The following is a 24,544-nucleotide window of genomic DNA, read 5'->3' as shown; positions in this document are numbered from 1 at the left end:
AACCCAGGCTGGTTTCTGACATTTTATGATTGATGACAGTGCATTTCCAGGAAATTAATTGTTTTAGTGGTTTTAAACATCTTTTATTCGAACCCAAGTCCAAATGCTAAACCAGTTATCTGTGTTCCCCAAATAAGTGGTTTGACTTCTTTATTTTCATTCTTTTTCTCACCGCCTTTCCAGGTTTACATATGAAATTGCACCAGTGTTTGTCCTCATGGAGCAAATAACACTTAAGAAGATGAGAGAGATAATTGGATGGTCAAGTAAAGATGGTGATGGGATATTTTCTCCTGGTAGGTTTCTGTTCTCTTTCCCCGGCTCTCCTCAAGGTTTGCAGTATGGGTCCTTGGGGTCCATGAGAACACTAAACACAAAGTGAGTTTGTAGAAGAATAACAATTTTTTCAATAGTCCTGCCTTCTTACCTTTGTCAGAGTGAAGGCTAGCAAGCATGCTACATTCTATGTGTACTAACCAACAAAGGCTGTGCCTAAACCTGTACTCACTGGCAAAGGCTGTGTCTAAATCATGCTAAACAATTCTGGTCTGTCGATAGCAGTTTGATTAAGCTGGGGATCAGAGAATCAAGATTATCAGTGGACAGATCAGTTTTGGCCAAAATAGTATATCTACTTTAAATCTCTAGTTCAATATAGATACAATAAGAATCTTTAAAACAAGGACAGATAATCTTGTAGAAAGGAGGGAGTTTGGAGTGGTGTCAGAGACAGTGTGACTGTGTACAAAGGGAAGAGAAAAAATAAAAATTGCCATTGTTCAGGCAATTGAATCAGCCCATGAATTTGCCTGTTTGTCAGGTAACTGATGCAAACATGACTTGTTTGTGTTGGCCAGACGTACGTGGTTACCTCAGTTCTCCTTGCATCTTGATTTAAGTAAACACGAGTTTGGTTTTATTTTCATACACTTGGAGTTCTTCTAAATGACTCAATAACTCAGTTGGGCTGTTCTTTGAGGAGAGTATCCAGGCAATGTCACTGTTTCCTTCCATAGGCTCTATTACTCTCTCTTCCTCTGTCTTTCTGACTCAGAGAAAAGATTCATCTTTGTTCAGTAAATAGATTGAGCAGAAAATGGAAGCAGGAGGGTTGTAACTCACCTATCTCTTTGCAGCCGCTGCTTCTGCCACCCCTTATATTCCTGTCTAGGCTTCGAGGTGGGACAGGCACCAGAGTATGTGAATCACCTCCAGCCAAATTGCCTAAATGGCTTTGGTAATAAGTGTGATTATCTGTATCTCCAGGGCAAAGGGACCAGAGGGAAGCCCTGGCAACAGGGAAGCCAGCAAAACCTATCACGATATTGTCCTTCCCCTTTCTGACCTCCCTTGTCTCTTGAGACACCACGTCAGCCTTTTTTGTTAGAAACAGTAATGAGGAAGTCCCAACAGCTCCCAATGTGTCTGCTTGCCGATAGGGGGAGCCATATCCAACATGTACAGCATCATGGCGGCTCGCTACAAGTACTTCCCGGAAGTTAAGACAAAGGGCATGGCAGCCGTACCCAAGCTGGTCCTCTTCACCTCAGAACACGTGAGTTGGGTGCTCTTGCACATGGATTGTGGTGTTTTCCAAGGGACTGTCTAACATCTAACCTCCATCCTCTGTTGCAGAGTCACTATTCCATAAAGAAAGCTGGGGCTGCACTTGGCTTTGGAACCGACAATGTGATTTTGATAAAGTGCAATGAAAGGTAGGCAGGGGAGAGTGAATATTAGGTTCTTGATGTATTAAATGTGCTCATCTGTTAAATTTGTTTTATTGTGCTTAAGGACTGACTCAGTACAGTGTGCCAAGCTGCTAATGGTCTGTTGAAAATATCTGATTAAATTACTTTTTGCTGCTGTTGAAGTTTTTTTCCATGTGCAATCTCACTGATTGTTCATTTTAATTTCTCTCCTTTTACAATAATTACAGGGGGAAGATAATTCCAGCTGATTTAGAGGCAAAAATTCTTGAAGCCAAGCAAAAGGTATGTACTCTACAGTGCATCTAAACTCTGGTGAATATCGATTTTTTAAAATACCTTCTTTCTGCCCTAGACAATAAAAGTGTTTGATAATATAAGAGATAATTTTATTGTGTTTCTAAAATTCTTTTCTCAGATGTTTGCTTATTTTCAACTTGTGTGATGACATGGCTTTAAAGCTGTGTCTACACAATATCAATTTTTTTTGAAAAGTGGAAAATTCAGTCATTAAACCACTTGTTCTGTCTTCACTGTGCCAAATGACTAGTTTGATGTACTTCAGTAAATCCACTATCCGCGTCTCATGAAGATGCAGCCTAATTGAGGTTTTCACTTGCTACTGGTTAAGTATAATCTCATTTTAACAAGTATCATTTAAGGTTAGGATTCTGTTTAGCAAACTGCTTGCATGCCCTGGCAGTTGGCCCATGATACTTGGTGAATCCAGCCTCAATAAATTCTCTTAAACAGAAAAATCGCATAGAACAGATATATGCACGAGGCACTGCCAAGTAGCTGTCAGGCCATTTACCAACTCATTGTTGTTTTGGTTACATTCTTGTAACTCCTTCTCTAACTATGGTTGTTTGCCGGGTCTCAGCAGAGGAGACAGAAATGTCGCTAGGACTGAGCAAGGGGCAGAGGAGGAACTCCTAGAACTCATAGACTTCCCCAACCCTGTCTGAGCTCTATTACTTCACTTTCTCATTTATTTCTTGTTCACACCAAAATTTTACTGTATCTACTCTTAGGGAAACAGTGTATAGACCTGTTTTCAATAACCAAACAATGCTTCAGTATTATTATTACCTCAATACACTTAGAACAGCACAGCTTCTAAAATGTAGAATGTCCAGATGACACTCAGATACCTGCCCATCACTCCACTTATTACTCTTTCCTGCTTTATTGTTTGCCATAGAACTTATCACTACTAAACATGCTATTTATTTTGCTTATTTAATTTTGTTGACTGTCAGTCACTCCCGACGAGAATGCAAACTCCACAAGGACAGAAATATTCATCTTTTGTGCTCACTGCTGTATTCCCAGCATCCACAACAGGGCCTGGCACATGAAAGTCTTCAAAAATATTTGTTGAATAAATGAAGGAATGAGTGAATGAGCTAACAGAGAATAGTCCCAGATATAGTATCTGATAACACACCAGCTTAGCTGATCTCTGCTGGAAATAAATGCTACAGTAATTCTTCTCCTTCATGTGGAAAGGAGGGAGGTTAGAAAGACTAATCAGCTTGTCCCTCTTACCTTATAGGGATACATTCCTCTGTATGTCAATGCAACTGCCGGCACGACTGTTTATGGCGCTTTTGATCCCATACAGGAGATTGCAGATATATGTGAGAAATACAACCTCTGGCTGCATGTCGATGTAAGCGCTGTAACTCAGAGTGGCCTGATCCCGTCGGGGGGGTGGAAGCAGCTCTGCTTTATAATTTGCCTCCAGCTTCTCCCATTGCCTCTCTCCCCACTACATTTCTCTGGCCCCTAGCAGGCCATTCATGACAGGTGCACACCACACGCCTGTCCATCCTCTGGGGCTCACCCAGTCCTTACTGGCCAATTGCTGTCATCTGTGATTCATCCTAGAATTTCATCTCTGTCACTTTCCCGGAAAGCTTTTGTCTGAACAAATGTCTAAGAGTGAAGGACAACTGATTTCAGAGGGAAAAGATGTAAGATACAACGTATAGAAAGTGGCCATGAGTCTGAATCTGGGCACTCAGCTATCTGCCTTCAGTCCAGCCATCTATGACACTTTTCTTCCAAAAAAAAAAAAAAGGAAGGAAGGAGAAAGGAAGAAAAGAAGAAAGAAAGAAATGCATATCTGGTACATGTAGGAAAAATAAGGCAGCATATGGAAGGTGTTATCAATTAAGAGATTTAGTTCCAAATTTTCCTAGGAACATAAGAGGTACATTTTCACATGTGTGACTGGATGTGTTTTTTCCTTTTTCTCTCTCCATTCTCTTATGGGTTTAACCTCTCACAACTAGACAGTGGGGTGATCTGCCCTGCTATTGGACAAATGATAACAAAGGCTGTTCTTGTGTCACATGGTGTCCCAAGATATTCGATCCCCATGCATCAGAGGATGCATAAAAATGTCTTGCTGTTGCAGGAGTGGTTGTGGGACCTCCAAGCCCACCAGGGCTGCTGCCTAGTGAGTTTTTCAGGAGCCCTTAGAATTCTGCTCTGGGCAGAATCAGACAGCAGTCCCTAGTCCTTTGTGTCGCTCCCGGAGCTCCGCCCCTTGTCTCCTCAAGTGTCCCTGGCTTTCCAGAGCACTTTGGGCCTTGGGTCTCAGCACCACAGACTCAGCCCCTATTTACCTGTATCACTTGCACTGCGACTCTGACGTTAACCAGGAGGAACTTTTGAAGAAGTGATAAACGATGAATAAGCACAACTGCCCCTGGTGGAACAGTCAGCGTGGGTTCCATTTGTCAGAGAAGCTTACGCTTTTCGCTGTTTACATTCTCGCTCATGTTTCGCTAGAGATGTGAAGTGACCGGGCGTGGACTCCTCAGCGCCACCTCCCTCTCCCTCTCTTTTTCTCTGTCCTCACAGGCTGCCTGGGGTGGCGGGCTGCTCATGTCTCAGAAGCACCGCCATAAACTCAGCGGCATAGAAAGGTAAGGTCTGAGCACAGGGCCTCCCTCCGTTCAGGCCATGCAACACGCTGTGCCGCTGAGTCCCTAATGTCCCTGCCCTGATTCCCAACGTCTTATTCACTCTAAGCTCACTTTTGTTCAGTAGGCACTTATTGAGCACTTACTGTATGCCAGGCACTGGGAAATTAAAGATGATGGATTTCCCGGTCAAATGAGTTCTCACCTCAATTCATGATTTGGAAAGAGAAAAAAACAAGTATGCAGATAGTTACCACACCATGTGATATGCTCAACAATAGATGTGATTGCAAGGTGCCCGGGTAGGAGAGAAGAGAGACTTACCAGTTTGGGGATTTGGAGGCTAAATGGGAGTTTGTCAAGGGCACAGAAAGGGGTGCTGATTTATTTCATTCTTTATTCTCACTAAGCTTACGTTTCCCATTAAGCTGGGAAAAGGGTAAGACACTCAGCTTACCTAACTTGTCTCATGAACAAAGATATTTCATCTGCCAAGCCATGCTATTTTAGACAGTGTAGTTGGAGGCCTTTCTGAGGAGGAGGCGGTTCAGCAGATACTGGGATAAAGGGAGAGAGGAAGCATGAATACAAGGAAGAGTGTTCCAGGCAGTGGGAAGGGCAAATGCAAAGACCCTGAGGTAGGACTGTTCTTGGAAAGTTGGAGGAAGGACTGTCACCGAGACCATTGTGGCTGGAGCAAAGTGAGAGCAGTGAGAGCAGACCGAGGGTGGAGAAGTGGACGGAGAGCAGGCGTCAGGGAAAGCACTCCAGTGGCTTCAGTGTTTGTTACCTCTCCTGTGCCTCTTCCCTTGCATTTCAGTTTTTTGTGTTTTTTTGTTTTGTTTTTGTTTTTGTGTGCGGTACGCGGGCCTCTCACTGTTGTGGCCTCTCCCTTTGCGGGGCACAGGCTCCGGACGCGCAGGCTCAGCGGCCATGGCTCACGGGCCCAGCCGCTCCGCGGCATGTGGGATCTTCCCAGATCGGGGCACGAACCCGTGTCCCCTGCATCGGCAGGCGGACTCTCAACCACTGCACCACCAGGGAAGCCCGCATTTCAGTTTTGAAAGGCCAGTATTGAAGCGAGTGAGACTGACTCGTTGAAGCATAGTTATATGACCCTTAACTTGGAGGACAAGATCTTAAATGTAGATAAGCCAGTCCAGCTGTACTTTAGATTTCTCAGGCAATTTCCATTTTCCATCTTTGAGTCAAGAAAAACTTGAAAAATTTTGCACTAGACTTTTTCTTTTCTAACATTTTAAAGTACATATGTCTTCTGAAGGACATTGAATCCACGTCATGTCTTATTACTTTCCACCTGTAGCACCAAAGAATCATTTACTTCAGACCTTTAGGACATTCAAAAAACATTTAAGACATTTTGTGAGATCTATGTATAACTGGTTTTTTTAAACTTATTTATTTATTTATTTAATGTTTTGGTCTGCGTTGGGTCTTCGTTGCGGTGTGCGGGCTTCTCATTGAAGTGGCTTCTCTTGTTGCGGAGCACGGACTCTAAGCGCGCGGGCTTCAGTAGCTGTGGCACGCAGGCTCAGTAGTTGTGGCTCACAGGCTCTAGACCACAGACTCAGTAGTTGTGGCACACGCGCTTAGTTGCTCCGCGGCATGTGGGATCTTCCCGGACCAGGGCTTGAACCTGTGTCCCTTGCATTGGCAGGCAGATTCTTAACCATTGCTGCACCAGGGAAGTCCCTATGTGTAATTGTTTAATGATTCACTGAATGATAGCAATGAGAAAATGGATTAAATTCACTACCTTCTAAATAAGGCTTGACTGATTTTTTTTTTAATAAATTTATTTATTTTTGGCTGTGCTGGGTCTTTGTTGCCATGCGCGGGCTTCTCATCACAGTGGCTTCTCTTGCTGTGGAGCACAGGCTCTAGGCGCGCAGGCTTCAGTAGTTGTGGCTCGCGGGCTCTAGAGCGCAAGCTCAGTAGTTGTGGCACACAGGCTTAGTTGCTCTGCAGCATGTGGGATCTTCCTGGACCAGGGATTGAACTCGTGTCCCCTGCATTGGCAGGCAAATTCTTAATCACTGCGCCACCAGGGAAGTCCGACACTGATGTTTTTTAATGAAATAAACATTTAGTCAACTTTTCTTAGAACTTTTCACAGTCTCTTTCATAAAGGTTTTTATTATGCACATGGGGGAAAGTACATCAGGCCTTTCTTTCTTCTCCTTGAGATACAGCGTACGCCTGTGGTCATGTATACACTAAACTATTTTCCCTCTTATGCACCTAAGCAAGATGAAGAGGTTAAAAATTCACAGCAGGAATTTAGCTCCAGGGAGAGCAGAGGCAGTATAATTCGGAGCCAATTGCTATGTCTGGGGAAAACATCCTTCACAGGTATTAAAGCATAGAGCCCAGCTGTGGGCTAGGCCATTGGAAAGGAGCTACCTAAGCTTTAATCATCATACATTACAGTTGTTTCCCTAATGTCCTAGCTAGTGTGCTCCTTAACCATTTAATTGTGTCTGACGGAGTGTTGTGGTTGCTAGGAGACCATGCTTGTTAAGCTATCATTGCAGCCTAAACAGGCAAGATTATGTTTATTTAGCATTTAAACAATGCTGCTAAGTAGCCAAAGTCTAGAATTGTCCAACTGATCCTTGCTTTTATGTGTCAGTCTTCATACTACCTTATAAGCAGGTAGGTCAGCGTCACCAGTCCAATTCATTAGTAAGAATGGGAAGGCAGAAAGAAGCTGAGTCTGTAGCCTAGAGGGAGGCAGTCTAGTGGAGAGGATATGAACACTGGCTCGACAGTTAGACTCCCTGAACTTGAATCTTGGCTCCAGCGCTTTCCAGCTGTGTGACTTTGGGTGATGTATTGAACCCTTTTGTGCCTCAGTCTCTCTATCTAAAATAGGGGTGATAATAGTCCCTATATGATAGGATTGTTGTGAGAATTAAGTATTCAAGCATGGTTATTAGCATTATATATTTACTAACTCATTTTATTCAATTCCTTGAGGCAGATACTGTTCTCCCCACTTTACGGACAGGAAAACTGAGGCTCAAAGGAGTTATGTAACTTGCCCAAACTAGCAAATGTCAGAGCCAGGTTTCGGACTTGGGTACTCTGGCTCCAAAGCTTGAGCCCTCAACCATGACACTGCACTGATAAATGCCTGTAACACTCTTAGAACAATAGGATACATAATAAATGATGTTCATAAATGTTAGGTAGTATTAATACAGTTATTTAGAAGAGGCAGTCTGCCACTTAGTGCTCTGAGACTGCCTGCAAAATATTTGTTTACCACTTGATTAGTCAATTTAGGGGACAAGGTGTCGAAAACTTGTCTTGACTTGAGTTGCGGTGGGTGATGTTTTCCTCAAGAGGACGGTTGCCTCTTGCCGACTCCTGCACCTCCTCCTCAGAGCATCATGTGTTTCTTTCAGGGCCAACTCAGTCACCTGGAATCCTCACAAGATGATGGGCGTGCTGTTGCAGTGCTCCGCCATCCTGGTCAAGGAAAAGGTCTGCCCTTCCCCCAAAGATGAGCTGGTGGCCTGCACACCCTTTAGAAGGCACAAAAAGAGAAAAGCATGGTTTTTTTTTTGTTTGTTTGTTTTTGTTTTTTTTTTTTTACAGTACTGGCTGAGGAACTCACAAGATTGACAGCCCCACTGGGCCTGCCATGGCTGTTCTTTCCCACCTGCGCATGTTAGCCTTCGGCTAACCCAGCATATCCTGTTGGCCCTTGCTCTGAACTGTCCTTCTTCCTTGTTCAGCCCCCAGGGCCCTGCCAGTGATAGAAACTACAAGGGCATTATTTGAGTTTGTGGTCCCAAGAGCTGAAACAACTTATTTGGAACCACAACTACAAATGTCAACTTAGGGCAACAAGGAATGTTGACCAAAAAGCTTCTGTAAATGACAATAGTTGTATAACTTGCCCAAATTAGCAAACGTCAGCCGGATTTCAGACTTGGGTACTCTGGCTCCAAAGCTTGAGCTCTTAACCATGTCACCGCACTGACAAAATGCCGGTAAGGCACTTAGAACAATAGGTAGTATATTCTCTTCCTAAGAATCTAATAGGGCCCTGCCGTGGAGGGCCTTGTTCCTCCGGTAAAACTGTTGCACACTGAGGCGTCTTCAAAAGCCTGTCACCAACCCGTGGGGGCCAGTACCTGTACAAGCTTTTTACTCCACTCCTAAGTAGAGCGCCTGTTAACTTCATAGGAGCTCCCGGAAAGGATTGGAACACTTTTTAGGGGGTGCTTTGGCGGAGGAAAATTCTTCTACGCATGAAACTGTCCCACCCTCTACAGGAAGTTTATATCTCCAACCCCTGCTGACTGAATGCCCTAGCACTTCCAGTCTGTGAAATAACCGAAAACACCCATGGACGTTTCCAGATGCTCCTTAGAGGGACAGTAGGGTGGGCTCTTGTTGTTGGCATCTGAGACAAAAGATCGTTTTCCAATCAGAGTGATAGAGGAGAAGGGGCGAAGGGTTTTCCAAGGGTGGTTTTGGAGAAGGACATCAGAACAAGTGCACGGCCTCATGAGACGTTAGAAGAAAGATTGTATGTGACCCTAAGTCCGGCCTGCCCTGTTTCAAAACCATCCACACCTCTGCTCTGTGAATACAGATGCACGCCTGTCTTGATTTCCATTACAGGGTATCCTCCAAGGATGCAACCAGATGTGTGCAGGGTACCTCTTCCAGCCAGACAAGCAGTATGACGTCTCCTACGACACTGGGGATAAAGCCATTCAGTGTGGCCGCCATGTGGACATCTTCAAGTTCTGGCTGATGTGGAAAGCAAAGGTACGAAGGAGGGCATTACAGGAAATAGAGCAGAAATGTAATTTGCACAGGCTAGCTGGCAAAAGTGAGGCAAAGATATATCCCAGATAATCCATTATGTACGAAATCAATATCTAGATAATTGAGTTAACTGTATTTTCTTTGCAAATGAAATCACTTTATCCCTTATGTCAAATTCTCTCTCCTTCCATTCAGTCTCCTCAATTTGAATTAGCATGACTTTTCTTATCACTTTCTCTTATAAGCACTAAAAATTTTGTCAAGATAAGGACTTCCACAGCAGTCCTTAGGGATGCTGAAATTGTTTAGTGCAGATGTAGAGAAAGAGATAAAGATAAAATTACTACATTATTCTGTGCAGAACCCTGAGTTCCTTTATATGGCCTCAAATCATGGGATATATATGACAGTTTTAAGTTCTCTTTAAATAAAGGCTTTCCCATTATGTGTACTTCTATACTCTCTTCTAGAAAATGCATACTTTATTCTAAGAAATCCTAGACTGAGGCATGCTATGTCTGCATTCATCAGTCTTTCAGGATGCATTTCTGTGTCTAGAAAAAAAAGCAAACTACTGGAACTTCCCCCAGTGGGGGTGAGGGAGAGGAATACCATGGGACTGTTTATTTCAAAAGTATTTGTATGCAATCAAGTAAGGGCAATTTTTATTTCACAGCTTTATATTGCAGCCATCGTTTTATTTTTCTACTGTTAAAGTAATTTAAATAAATTTCCATATATAAGATCGGGTCACCTGATACCAAAACAAAAAAGGGTTTCCAGCCAAACATCTAGTCCAATGTTTTTTCTGTAAGAAGAATTTGATGGATTATTAGTTTTTTTCCTCATTAAGTTATTTTGTTTTAATATAGAAACAGTCTGAATTTGATTTCTACCACAGAGTAATCATAGGTATTTTAAGCATATAAATAGTCATAAATTGCAACAAGAGAAAGAGCCCTATCATTCAGAAATATGATAACCACATGGCCTGTCTCAGTAATTTGTGCCTTGGTTTTGCCTGACAATAACCGCTTTGAACAGTCTGCTGGAAGTTTAGCTCAAAGAGTATTTATTGGTTACCGACGTGGGACCTGGTGCGGGCTTCCTTCCCAAGAAGAAAGTGGACTGGCCCGAGCACTGCTCGGCGGCAGCTGCTGCTTTGCCAGTGTTGGGCTTGGCCCAGACACATTAGTAACCCACAGGCCTCGTGCATCTGCTCTCCTTGTTAACACCGACCCACTCAACCCCCCCCCATGCTGCTGTTACTAATCAGCCATGCTGGCTTTGGGAACTCATGCTCAATCAGTTTGTCAATAGATGGAGCTACTGCCATCTCAGGGCACATCCTGAGACCAGTGCTTCCCCATCTGCCTGCCTGCCTCTCACTAGAAAGGGGTAATACCGTGTTACATGGAAGGTAGCCTGCCTGGGAGTGAGGGGGACGTGTTTGGCCAGGACTTCCTGCTGCGGAAGGTGGGTTCTAAAGTAGTATTTCTCCAACTATCTGTGGTGAAGAACCGGCTGGGGTGTTTTTAACCTCTCATAGACCAGTACGATAAATTGGTCTTCACTTAATTCATTTATTGTACACTACAATAAATGAATTGCTAGAAAGGTGAAATAAAAAGCCATACTAAGTATGAACACCGGTTTTAAAAATGCAGTTCAGTAGGCATAAAATTACTCTGTCAAGTGACCATAAAAGTCCCTTATTACTTAATCTCAATTTTTGGACTCATCTTATCATGGACTGGTTACATTTTGTGGACTGGCCTCAGTCCATAGACAACAGTTTGGGTGGCATTATCCTAAAGCAAACCAGAAATGGGCTTCAGGCTGTGAATTACTAGCAAGAAGCTAAAAGCCCTGTTGAGAATAACTGCCCAGAGACTAGAGTGCCTTCAAAAGAGACGAGGCACACTTTGTCGCATGCAGAGCTATGAGAAAGCCATACATATTTAGTGAGATGGTTCTTGCTAACCATCTCCAAGAATACTCTTACATATATTTCCGATAGACAAAGACAGCATAGCCCTCTCAATGCCATCACAGGGAAATTCAGCCTGTCACCAACAAACATGACTTTTCCTTTTTTAAAACAGGGCACAGTGGGCTTTGAAAATCAGATCAACAAATGCTTGGAGCTGGCAGAATACCTGTATGCCAAGATTAAAAACAGAGAGGAATTTGAGATGGTTTTTGATGGTGAGGTAAGTTATCATCCTGGACTAGATGTATAGCATTTCTGGAAAATCTCTTGAGGGAAGCTCCTGAAGCTGTAGTGTCTCCCACGTTGCCAGAAGCTGCTTCTGAATTTTCATTCTAGCACTCTTCATTTACTTCCCTCTGTGTCCATGAATGTTTCTTCTGGTAGCATTGGGATGACTTTTCCCCTTCACCTCTTCTAGAAAAGATATAGTTCTCAGCCAGCCCTTCGTAGGCAAGAGGTGTTTCCTTGGCAGGTCTGAATCCTGTATAATTCTGGGGTCTTATTATGGTGTTGTACCTCCACGATAAAGTGTTCCTCAGTTCCAAGAAGCTTATAGGATGGGTATATCCTTGTCTTCCAAGACTGGTTCTAAAATGAAGTTCTACTTTACAATAGATTCATTATGAAGAGAGCAAGATACAGTTCTCTCTGAGTTATCTCTGCCCTGAGTTGTCTCTGCCCTGAGTTCAGATCCGTATTGCACACAGTAAGGTACTTGTCATACCAGTGTTGGCTGAGTGCCTGCGGTGTGCCTTGCCCCAGGCCAGGAGCTGGATTATAGTGTAGTGACCAAAACAGGTACCGTCTCTGCCCTATTGGAGCTCGCAGTTGAATAAAGAAAGTTGGGGGCTTCCTTGGTGGCGCAGTGGTTGAGAGTCCACCTGCCGATGCAGGGGACACGGGTTCGTGCCCTGGTCCGGGAAGATCCCACATGCCGCAGAGTGGCTGGACCCGTGAGCCATGGCTGCTGAGCCTGCGCATCCAGAGCCTGTGCCCCGCAATAGGAGAGGCCACAACAGTGAGAGGCCCGCATACCGCAAAAAAAAAAAAAAAAAAAAGAAAGTTGGAATAGGAGCCAGTGCTGAACAAAAGGACATCCACTCATAATTCAGTGTAATGAAACACACCTGCATTCAATTCAGTCTATTTATCAGGCACCTAAACTACTAGGAACACACCGGAGAGTCACCAACTGAGCAAAAGAGCCCTGAGCAGTTCAAATCAATCATACAGTGCTCATACGTTTCACCTCTGGGACCTCACTGTCATCATTTACACTAATTTAAACATTCTACTAGCAGGTTAAAACAAATGTAATGTCTCTAGACCATGAGAGGCAGGCCCAGTGATGGCAGACAGCAACTAGGAAGGAAACTGAAAAACTATAGCAAGAATACAGAAGGACTTAAAAAGCATGAGTCTTTAGGGCAGGAACACTAAACAGTTCTAAGCATCTCAATACGCCCTGTCTTATAGATTAGAACCGGTTTTAATTTTCATTATGATAATCCTGAGTCTTCAGAGAAGGTTCAGTATTGATAGAGTAAACTCAGAATATTCAGTACCAATAAAATTAACTATGTTTTGAGCATCTTCTGTATATGAGGCACTACAAAATGGCAAGATGGATAATACCCTTTTTTAAAATGACCCAAATGTAATTTTTTTAACATTTCAGTGTTGAAAGGTGGGTAACTTTAGTCATCTAGAAAATGGGTTATGGGAAACAGTTCTCTTGTCAGATATGATGGGATTAACCAGGCGTTGTTCTCCCAAGTATAGAAGTAACATGAAGCCTTTTTTTTTTTGTCTGAGAGACTTCCGCCAAGGGTCCATAGGGGTTTTGGGACAGCTTTCTCTCAGGTTCTCATAATTTTTCTGTTTTGTTTGTACGCATGCTTGTCTATGAAAATCTCCACAGCCTGAGCACACGAATGTCTGTTTCTGGTATATTCCACAAAGCCTCAGGGGCGTTCTGGATAGCCCTGAGCGCCGGGAAAAACTACACAAGGTATGGAATCACTCCTTGTCTCATCTAACCCTCTGCAATTTCTCTGGCTAGTCAGAAGATCCTCACTCTGATGTGTCTTTCTAACGGAGGAGAAATAAAAGCTAAAGGCTTGGGGTGGTAGGGAGACATCTTGTTATAGTCTTCTTGGGTCTGAATTGTCCCCTCACTGCGGCTCAGATCAGTGGGAACCTCTGGAGGACGCATCCCTGCCTTAGGTTGGTGTTCGTCATTAGAGGGGTCATATGCAGCGCAGTTGAATAATATACATATTCCTAGGAACTTTCGTATTAAACTATGTCTGTTAAAATATCTTTTACTAAGTTCAAGGCTGTTCTAATGCTGATTCATTCTAGTTGTTGGTTTCTATATCTAGTTTATATATTACTTATAGTTGTTTGTATTGTATTTAATTTATATACTATTTCATTCATCTAACCATTCAGCAAATATTTGTTGAGCAGAGTCCATGTGCCAGACAGTATCCTAGGCACTGGATTATACAGAAGCCCTAATTTGTGTTGTTGCCCATGTGAATTTTTTGGTTTTGATTTTGAATTTATTATCATTGTCCTATGTCCGACTTTCAAAATTCAGTTGCGCAGTGCTTTCTGTAGGAATATGTGATTGGGTAGACTTAAATAGTCATTAGAGGCCATCATCAAAAAGCCTACAAATAATAAATGCTGGAGGGGGTGTGGAGAAAAGGGAACCTTCCTACACTGTTTGTGGGAATGTAAATTGGTGCAGCTACTATGGAGGTTGCTTAAAAAAACTAAAAATAGGGTTACTATATGATCCAGCAATCCCACTCCTGAGCATATATCCAGAGAAAATTCTAATTTGAAAAGATACGTGCACCCCAATGTTCATAGCAGTAGTATTTACAATAGCCGAGACACGGAGACAACCTAAATGTCCATAGACAGAGGAATGGATAAAGAAGTTGTGGTACATATATACAATGGAATATTACTCAGCCATAAAAATAATGAAATAATGCCATTTGCAGCAACATGGATGGACCTAGAGATTATCGTACTAAGTAAATCAGACAGAAAAAGATAAATATCACATGGAATGTGAATGTGGAATCTAAAAAAATGATATAAATGAACTTACAAAACAGAAACAGACTTCACAGACATAGAAAATAAATTTATGGTTACCAAAGGGGAAAGGGGATGGGAGAGGGATAAATTAGGAGTTTGGGATTAGCAGATACAGACTACTTCATATAAAATAGATGAACAACAAGTTCTTACCATATAGCACAGGGAACTACATTCAATATCCTGTAATAACCTATAATGGAAAAGAATCTGAAAAAGAATATATATATATGTGTGTACAACTGAATCACTTTGCTGTCCATCTGAAACTATCACAATGTTGTAAATCAACTACATGTCAATTTAAAAAATTAGTCACTAGATATTAGCCAAGGAAGAAACTTGTACAAGTAATAAAAAGAAAATTGCTCTTTTTTCCAACTAAGAAATGGGTTGCATTTTGAAAAGAGCATGGTATATCAGTCTTGAGTTTTGTTTTGTGTTTTCCCTCACAAGGTGGCCCCGAAAATCAAAGCCCTGATGATGGAGTCTGGCACGACCATGGTTGGCTACCAGCCTCAGGGGGACAAGGCCAACTTCTTCCGGATGGTCGTCTCCAACCCAGCCGCTACCCAGTCTGATATCGACTTCCTCATTGAGGAAATAGAGAGGCTGGGCCAGGATCTATAATTGCCGTCCATAGAACATGAGTTTCTGGGACTTCCCTTTCCCCTCTGGTATTCTAGGACAAACTCTATATGTTGCTGAAACACATAGGCCATTTCATTGAGGGAAAACATAATATCTTGAAGAATACTGTTAAAACCTTACTTAAGCTTGTTAGAGTTAGCAGGAAATGATGTTCTTTTTCAAAAGTTGCACATTAGGAGCACAGTATATATGTACAGCTATATATACCTCTCTCTATAAATATATGTCTGTATAGTGAGTGTGGCTTAGTAATAGATCACAGCATGTCTCCCACTCCAAGAGAATTCACTTTACCTTCAGCAGTTACTGAGGGCCAAACATGCTGCAAACCAGCTTGCGCAACAACCCCAGGAAAGATGTTTTTCAAAATGCCAGGTGTCGGGGACCAAGGGAAATGCTGTTGGCAGGAGTTGACTTCATTGTCGGTATTTCTCCCGCCTGAAGTGATGATGGATGAGAAAAAGCACCACTGGCTGACAAGAGTCCCGCCCTTCCCATTAGTATCCTGTGAGGGGAAAACAGTAGCAGAGTCATTGATTGTTTCAGGTGTACTATTGCTGTATTTTTAGAGATTAAGTTGTATAGATTGTGGATATTTCTGTTGTCTGACCTTGGGGCGGAGTGGAAGAACACATGTAATGATTTCATTGACTGTTTAATAGTAGGTATATGAAATATTTGCTTATTTATATTCAGAGATTTACCATGTTAAAGAGGCGTCTTGTATTTTCTTCCCATTTGTAATGTATCTTATTTATATATTAATGCAGTAAGTTCTAAAAACTGATTATGGTATTTTCGTGCACTTGTGAGCCAAAGAGAAAAGATTAAAATTAGTGAGACTTGTATTTATATTAGAGTGCCCTTAAAATAATGATTTAAGCATAAGTTTACTGTCTGTAAGAGAACTCTGATACTGTACATAACATATATATGGAAATCCTGTTACTTACATAGCATCTGCTCTTCTGTTACCCTCTCTGTCTGGCTATATGTCTGGTGTTCTCTACGCTTTTCTAGTAACTGTTGCGTAATAACTAGATCCCCTGTAATTTTGTAGTAGCTCATGACCAATCTCTGTGACTTGCTTAGCACAAACCTAAGGCAATGTTTTCGAAGACCTTCTGAAGTCGGATAAACTGACCAGGCTCACAACTGTTTTTGAAGAAAGGAAATTCACACTGTGCGTTTTAGAGTATGCAAGAAGAATATAAACAAATAAAAATATTCTCCATGGAGAATTTGAAAAAAATTTTCTTTTAGTATCTGTTTCATGCAGAAAGAGAGGTTTCCAGTTATAGTTACGGGGATCACCACAGTTACGGGGATCACTCTCCACTAGCTGACTTTAGGTGATGCTCAGTACCTTTATTAAGTTGCAACTCAACCCACAGTCTTAGGTTCCCAAGCCCCTTGTCTAAAAATCATTGGGATTCTAATTAAATAAAATTTGCAATTCACACCTGGAAAAAGAAAAGCCATTCCTGTTTTTCATTTTCCTATCTGCATCTTGGAGTTCCATTCATTCAGTTACTCAACAAATGTTTTCTTCCTCTATAGCAGGCAGTGTTCTAGCACTAGGTAGGGTTGCAGAGGTGTGCATGGCAGACAAATTTTCCTTCTCGTGGGGCTCTTCCATCACTTGGTGTCTGTGGTATCTGAATACGTCTGAGAGCACAGAATTGTACCTTCCTGCTGTTTATGCTTGTACAGTGGGCCCAGTTCACTTCCTCAGGAAACATATTTTGGTGCTGGATCATTATGAAATAGGGTCCATTTTCTACAATATTCTATTAAGCTATGATAATACTATCTTACTCATTTGGAATACAAGTAGTTCCCTATCTGGCACTTGTAGGGATTAAATGAGTCATTTGTAATTAACATACTGATTGTACAAGTAACCATTGTATTAAACAAACTGGGCTCCATAAGGAGGTGATGATAAAGTCACTTTGTTCTTTCTCTTACTGTTCCTTCAAATCCCCTTGTGGGCTGATTGTTTCCACGCGTCCATTTGAATTCAGGCCGATCCTGTAGCTTTCCTGGCCTCTCAGTCACAAGAACAGTCTCATTTTAGCAACTAAATGTCCAGGTCAGTGTAATAAGCAAGACCTCAAATTTGTATACAATATAGAGTTCCTCCCCTTCCTCCCTCTGGTACCTTTCAGGCTGCAATTCCTGGCGCGAGGGGTGGGGGGGCGGGTGCCAGGCTGGTGGTGGGGTAAAGTCAGCTGCTTTTTTTCCTCTTTCAGCCTCATTTCTACTCCCTAGCTACTGTATTTTCCCATCTAGGGTCGGGTCTAGGGGGAGAAGGGGTCAAAGTAGCAAAGACGCAATTTTAGGTAACTGTTAAATTGGCATCTGACATCCGCGCCCCTGGTCTGAGATTTTCTTCTCATGGGACAATATTTTGAGGGGAATGGTTTATTTTTTTTATTAAGATATAATTAAGGTACAGTAAGAGTCACTCTTTATAGTGTACCGTGTATAGTGTTCTGTGAGTCTTGACCAACCCGTTCAGTCATGTAACCACCACAATACTTGGAAGAGTTCCATCACACCAATAAATCCCCCGTATCCTTTGTGTGTAGCACCTTCCCCGAGCCCCCCGTACCTGGCAACCTCTGATTTGTCTGTTTCTAGAGTTTTGCTTTTCCCATTTTGGTAATAGAATCATATAATATGTAACCTTTCGAGTCTATCTTCTTTCACTTAACACAGGGCGTTTGGAATTTATCCATGTTGTTGTCTGTATCATTTGTTTGTTCCTTTTATTACTGTGTAGTATTCCATTTGTATGAATGTACCAGTTTGTTTATCCATTCCCTCATAGAAGGAAATTTGGGTTGTTTGCAGTTTGGGGCAATTAAAATAAAGCCACTATGAACATTAGTGAACAGATTTTTTGTGTGAATATAGGTTATCATTTAACTTGGGTAATTAACTAGGTATAAGATTGCTTGATCATATTGTAAGAGTATGTTTAACTTTATAAGAAACTAACTAGTTCTGAAGTGGCTGTACCATTTTGCATTCTCACTAGCAATGTACAAATCTTCCAGTTGCTCTGTATTTTTGCTGACATTTGGTATTGTCAATTTTTAAAAATTTTAGCCATTCTTTTTGTTGTTACAGCTTTATTGAAATATAATTCACTTGCCATGTAATTCATCCATTTAAAGTGTACAGTTCCCTGGCTTGTAGACTATTCATATAGCTCTACAGCCATCACCACAATCAACTTTAGAACATTTTAATCATCCCACAAAGAAACCTCATACCCATCAGCAAACACTTCTTATTCCCACACACACATCCTCTCCAGCCTTTGGAAGCCAGTACTCTGCTTTCTGTCTATAGATTTGCCTATTCTAGACATGTCATATAAATGAAATCACACAATATGTGGTCTTTTGTAACCACATGTGACTTAGGATGTTTTCAAGGTTCATCCATGATATAGCATTTATCAGTACTTCATTGCTTTTATTGCTGAATAATATTCTATTGTATGGATATACATTTTATTTATCCATTCATCAGTTAATGGACATTGGGGTTGTTTCCACTTTTTGACTATTATAAATAACACTACCTCCTATGAATATTTGTGTACAAGTTTTTGTATTGACATTTTGTTTTGTATTGTTTTTACTCTAATAGTGGTATCTTGCTGTGGTTTTAATTTGCTTTTTCATGGAGCACTTTCGAAGGATCCCATTGGAGTCCTCCCACCTCATCGCACATGAGACATCAAAGTCTCTCCTCCTGTGACCACTTAGGACTCAGACTCTCAGCTCTGGGCCCCTAGCAATATACCCTGTCCAGCCCTTATGTTGATACCCCTTCTCCAGGCAGTACTCCTGGGTGGAATCTCTTTTATTTAAAATCAATTATGTGGATTACATAAGGAGGGCTTTTAAAATATACGTGTACAGGATAAAGAATGACGATAACAGAATACTTGACTACCCACTGCTAAGCCAAAGGACTAGAGCATCATCAGTACCTTAAGAGCTCTCCACCCCCATCAGGAACTCTTCCGTAATTGGTTGCTCTCCTTTCCCCAAGAAATGATCACTATTCTGAATTCTGTGTTAAACACTCTCTTCTTTTTCTATATAGTTTTAACACACGTATATGAATCATTATGGTTTAGTTTTATTTGGTTTTGCACTCTGTATACATGGAATGTTACAGAATATATACACTTCTGACTTGTCTTTCAACATTATGATTTTGTAGGGCCAGAGCTAACCCATAAAGAGCCTTTGGACAGTTAAAAAAATTTTGAAGGCACCGCTTCCTTCAGGGATAGGCATCCCTGTGCCAGTGTGTTCAGCTTGGCATGTGGAGCGTGTAGTAGATTCTAGCACCTACTGAGCCCACTCCCATAACTTGCAGGCACAGCCTTATGTGACAGCCTCATGTTTTTGAGATTCATCTTTGATTATGCTGTAATGCATTCATTTTTATGGCTTTGATGCTATTCATTGGTATGAATATACTTAAGTTGGTTTATTCCTTCTATGAAGGTGGATATATGATTTTTTTCCCCAGTTTTTGCCTTTAGGGACAATGTTGCTATGAGCATTCTTCTTTCTTTTTTTTTGATTTTTTAGGTTTTTTTAAAGATTTGTTGAAGTATAGTTGATTTACAATGTGTTAATTTGTACTGTATAGCAAAGTGATTCAGTTATACATATATATACATACTTTTTCATATTTTTCATTATGGTTTAATCACAGGATATTGAATATAGTTCCCTGTGCTATACAGAAGGACCTTGTTATTTACCCATTCTATATATAATAGTTTGCATCTGCTAACCCCAAACTCCCACTCCATCCCTCTCTCAACCCCCTCCCCCTTGGCGACCACAAGTCTGTTCTCTACGTCTGTGAGTCTGTTTCTGTTTCGGAGATAAGTTCATTTGTGTCATTCATATTTGAAGTTCATATTTGAAGTTCATTCATATTTTAGATCCCACATATAAGTGATATCATATGGTGTTTGTCTGACTTTCTTTGCTTACTATGATAACCTCTAGGTCCATCCATGTTGCTGCAAATGGCATTATTTCATTCCTTTTTGTGGCTGAGTAGCATTCCATTGTATATATATACCACATCTTTATCCATTCATCTATCAATGGACATTGAGGTTGTTTCCATGTCTTGGCTATTGTGAATAGTGCTGCTATGAACATTGGGGTGCATGTATCTTTTTGAATTATAGTTTCCTCCATATATATGCCCAGGAGTGGGATTGCAAGATCATATGGCAACTCTATTTTTAGTTTTTTGAGGACCCTCCATACTGTTTTCCACTATGCGCATTCTTTGCACTTGTTTCCTGGTGCTCATGTGCAAAAGTTTTTCTAAGGTTTAATACTTAGAAGTGAAATTGCTGGGTCTTAGAGTACTTGTTGAACTTGACTGAGTAAAGCACAGTGGTCAAACCAAGTTGCACATCAACCAGCAATGCACGTTTTCCATAACCTCACCATCACTTGGCCCCAAATTTTTGCCACTCTGGGGGGTACAAAAGAGTATCTCCTTGTGGTTTTAATTTGTCTTTCCCTGATTACAAATGAGATTGAGTATCTTTTCACATTTTATGAACCATTTGTTTTCTCTCTTCTTTGAAACGCCTAATTCATACCCTTTGTCCAATTTTAAACTTAGTTGTTTGCCTTTTTATAGTTTTTAGAAGTTCTCTATATACTCCAAGTACAAATTCCTTTTGAGTGTATGTTTGATAAATATCTTCTCCTAATTGGGGGCTTGACTTTACATTTAACTAATGGTCTTTTTGTGAAAATATAATTTCTTAAATTTAATGTAATAGAATTTATCAACATATTTCTTTACAGTTTTTGTGTGCCTTCTTTAAGAAATTCTTCCCTATCCCAAAGTCATAAAGATATTCTCATATTCATGTTGGCTTCTAAGTTCTATGGTTTTATACCTTTCACATGTAAGTCCTTAATCCACCTGGAATTGATGTTTGTGTTTGGTCCTTCTTCAAGAATGAAAGGGCTATTATTAGCCCTTTAGTCTTCCATATAAATTTTAGAATTAACTCATCAAGTTCCACCAAAAGATCCTGTTGGAATTTTTATTGGAGTTTCACTGAATCTGTGAATCAATCTGAAGAGTATTAACATTTTCAATATTGAATATCATAACCTTAAACAAAGTTTATATCTCTATTTAACTGGGTCATCTTTAACGTCTTTCAGTAGAGTTCCATAATGGACATGCACAGCTTTTGATAGACTTATTCCTATGTGCTTTATATTGTTGTTATTTTAAATGACATCTTTTTTAAATTAAATTTTCTAACTGATGGTTGCTGATAAATAGAAATGTAACTGCCTTCCTTCAGTAATGATTTTGTATCCTGAAAACTTGCTAAAACTCAAATAATTTCGGTTCTTCAGTGTTTTCCAAATAGAGAAATATACCGTCTATGGATAATGACAGCTTTGTTTATTCCTTTCTGATCCTTATACCTGTGTGTGTGTGTGTGTGTGTTTTGTTTTCTGTTTTACTCTTTATTTTTATTATTATTTATTTAGTTAGTTATTTGATTTATTTATTTATTTTTGGCTGCGTTGGGTCTTCGTTGCTGCACGCGGGCGTTCTCTAGTTGAGGCAAGCAGGGGCTACTCTTTGTTACAGTGCAGGCTTCTCATTGCGGTGGCTTCTTTTGTTGCGGAGCACGGGCTCTAGGCCCACAGGCTTCAGTAGTTGTGGCACACGGGCTCAGTAGTTGTGGCGCACGGGCTTAGTTGCTCCGTGCTCCTTATACCTTTTTTTCCCCTTTTCCTTGATATACTGCACTGGCCAGGATAACCAGTATGATGAGGAAATGAAGTGTTGGTAGTAGGCATCTTGCCTTATTTCTGATGTTAGAGGGAATGTTTTCACCAGACACCATGAAGTTTTATGTTTCCTTTAGGGTTTTTTTTTTTTTTTGTAGATACACTTTATTGAGTTAAAGAAGTTTCCTTTTATTCCTAGTTTGCTAAGAGTGTCTCTAATATATGAATGTTTAATTAATGTTGTATTATACATAAACAATTTAAGTTTTCCATGTCTTCTTGAGTCTGTTTTTGCAAGTTGCATTTTTCCAGGAATGTATACATATTTTGAAGTTTTCAGGTTATTATGAAGTTGTCCACAATATCTTCTTTTTTTTTATCTGTTGCATCTGTACTTATATTCTCCATTTTTCCCCTAATAGAGGTAATTTGTGTCTTCTTTCTTTTTTTATTGATTAACCTTAGCAGAAGTTTGTCAGTTTCATTAAGCTGTTCAGAAAATATTTGTCTTGGTCAATAGTCTCAATCATATGATTGCTTTTTACCTAATTAATTTCTGCTTCTATGTTTATTATTTCCTTCTAATTTTTTGAGGCTTATCTGCTAATCCTTTTTCTAACTTCTCAAGTTCTGTGCTTAGGTCATTAATTTTGAACGTATCTTCTTTTCTAATGGAAGCATCTAAGGATATATATTTCCCTACAAGCATTCCTTTAGCTGTATATTACAAGTTTTGACACACAATAATTTATTATCATTCAATTCTAAATATGATGTTTGTCTATTTTTCCTTGTAGTTTAATTTTTGCTCTTTATTGGGTATAAACAAGCTTATAATTGTCATATTTTTCTGGTGATCTAAAACTTTTATCATTATGTGGTGACCCACTTTTTTTTGCCTTCTTGTCTATTTTGTCTGACAGGCAAATATAATTTGCCTAATATATATTTTCTCTTCCTTGAACTATAATGTTTCTGTATCCTTATGCTTTAGGTGTGTCACGTATAAATAACTGGATTTTATCATCTTTTCCGTCTGACCATCTTTGTATTTTAACTGAAGAATTTCATTTATTGTGATTACTGATATATTTGGATTTAATTCTACCATCTTATTTTGTGCTATCCATTTGTTCCACCTTTTCTGTTCTTTTTTTCCTTCTTTCTTGTAAAAGATCTGGATTAATTGAGGTTTGTGTTTTGTTTCTCTTGCTTTTCAGTTTTAACTTATGAGGGTATAATTGCTGATAAATGATACCCTTTATGTCTACCCTAAAGATATTAGCGTGAATACTTCACCATTTCAAAAGTTAATTTTACTCTCCTCATGAATCACAAAAGAACCTTAGAATTCTTTTGCTTTGATCATCCTCCTCCCAATATATACGCCGTTGTTATCCAGTATTTCAGGTATCTCTTTTTTAACCCTATAATTTATACATTATTAGTAGTTTTATTCAATTGATTATTGCTTAGATATACCCACATATTTACCACTCCCTTGTGCATGATTCCTTTTTACATCTCAGACCTTCCATTTGGGTCATTTTCTTTTTCCTTGATCTGCATGTGTTTGAACTTTTCTCTATTGAAGCTTATTAATAACCCCTCTCTGAGGATGGGCTCTCTAACATTGCTTCCTGGGCATCGTTTGTGAGGCTGGTTTGAAAGCATAGGGATTCAGGCGATTTGCTGCCTTGAAGCTGGAAAAGGTAACTCTTAGGTAAGGCAGACTTTGTTAAAGAAAAGATGTTCCAGTCACATCAAGGGGCCCTGCTTCTAAGCTTTATGAGGATCCTGTTCTCTCTTACAGATAAAAGAAACTAGATACGTGCATCAAATTTACCTGCAAGAATCTTAAAATCCTTTAATCTGACCAAATGATGTAAAGCAGTTTAATAAAGGGAATCTCACTTTATTTTGGGTTGAAGAATGGAATTTTTCCTAATACAAGGTTGCTTTAATATTCCAGTAAAACCACTTCAGAACTCCGTCTCCTGATTCCCTCAGTCTCCATAGCGGACATCTGTGTGTTATGCCTGCCCGACATCTATTCTCTTTTTTTCTGATCGTAACACTCTAATTTGCCTTTGAGAGGATATCCTTTCTTCATTCTTGCTCCATGTAATTGGAGGAATGAGCCCACCCTCTGATTCCAGAGCTGGTCATCTGACTCAAGTGTGGCCAATCAGGGTATTCCATCCCCTGGGCTGCAGGGATGAACTCTTGACCCTGGACAGGCTGACAGGTGAGGTGATGAAGCCCTAGTCAATAAGGACTTAATGAGCAAAGCAACATGTGAGAAGCCTTAGCAATCTTGGCCTTGACACAACAGATGGAACAGAGGCCCCATCTTGAAAGCCTAGACTAGGTTTATCCAAGATTCTTTAATAATGGCTGAACTTGTCTGGAGGGCTGTATTCGTTTCCTATTGGTACTGTAATTAATTAACACAAATTTAGTGACTTAAAAAACAACATAAATTAATTTTTT

General features: G+C 40.4%; 1 protein-coding gene across 2 annotated transcripts in view; it reads left to right on the top strand.

Annotated features, from left to right (window-relative positions):
* The window catches only part of GAD1 (glutamate decarboxylase 1), a 41,014-nt gene extending 24,253 nt beyond the window's left edge, over positions 1-16,761 (top strand). The window contains exons 6-16 of one of the 2 annotated variants that reach the window (XM_060015661.1): positions 184-296; positions 1,440-1,555; positions 1,636-1,715; positions 1,940-1,994; positions 3,268-3,384; positions 4,584-4,648; positions 8,077-8,155; positions 9,305-9,454; positions 11,560-11,667; positions 13,369-13,458; positions 15,024-16,761. In XM_060015661.1, coding sequence (XP_059871644.1) covers positions 184-296; positions 1,440-1,555; positions 1,636-1,715; positions 1,940-1,994; positions 3,268-3,384; positions 4,584-4,648; positions 8,077-8,155; positions 9,305-9,454; positions 11,560-11,667; positions 13,369-13,458; positions 15,024-15,197 — 1,147 coding nt within the window. In that variant the 3' untranslated portion in view covers positions 15,198-16,761. The remainder of the gene's footprint in view (positions 1-183; positions 297-1,439; positions 1,556-1,635; positions 1,716-1,939; positions 1,995-3,267; positions 3,385-4,583; positions 4,649-8,076; positions 8,156-9,304; positions 9,455-11,559; positions 11,668-13,368; positions 13,459-15,023) is intronic. The other variant, XM_060015662.1, reaches the window with a different exon arrangement.
* The last annotated feature ends 7,783 nt before the right edge of the window (positions 16,762-24,544 follow it).

This window comes from Delphinus delphis, chromosome 7 (genome assembly GCF_949987515.2).
Source record: "Delphinus delphis chromosome 7, mDelDel1.2, whole genome shotgun sequence".
Taxonomy (NCBI): domain Eukaryota; kingdom Metazoa; phylum Chordata; class Mammalia; order Artiodactyla; family Delphinidae; genus Delphinus; species Delphinus delphis.
This window is presented reverse-complemented; position numbering and strand designations above follow the sequence as displayed.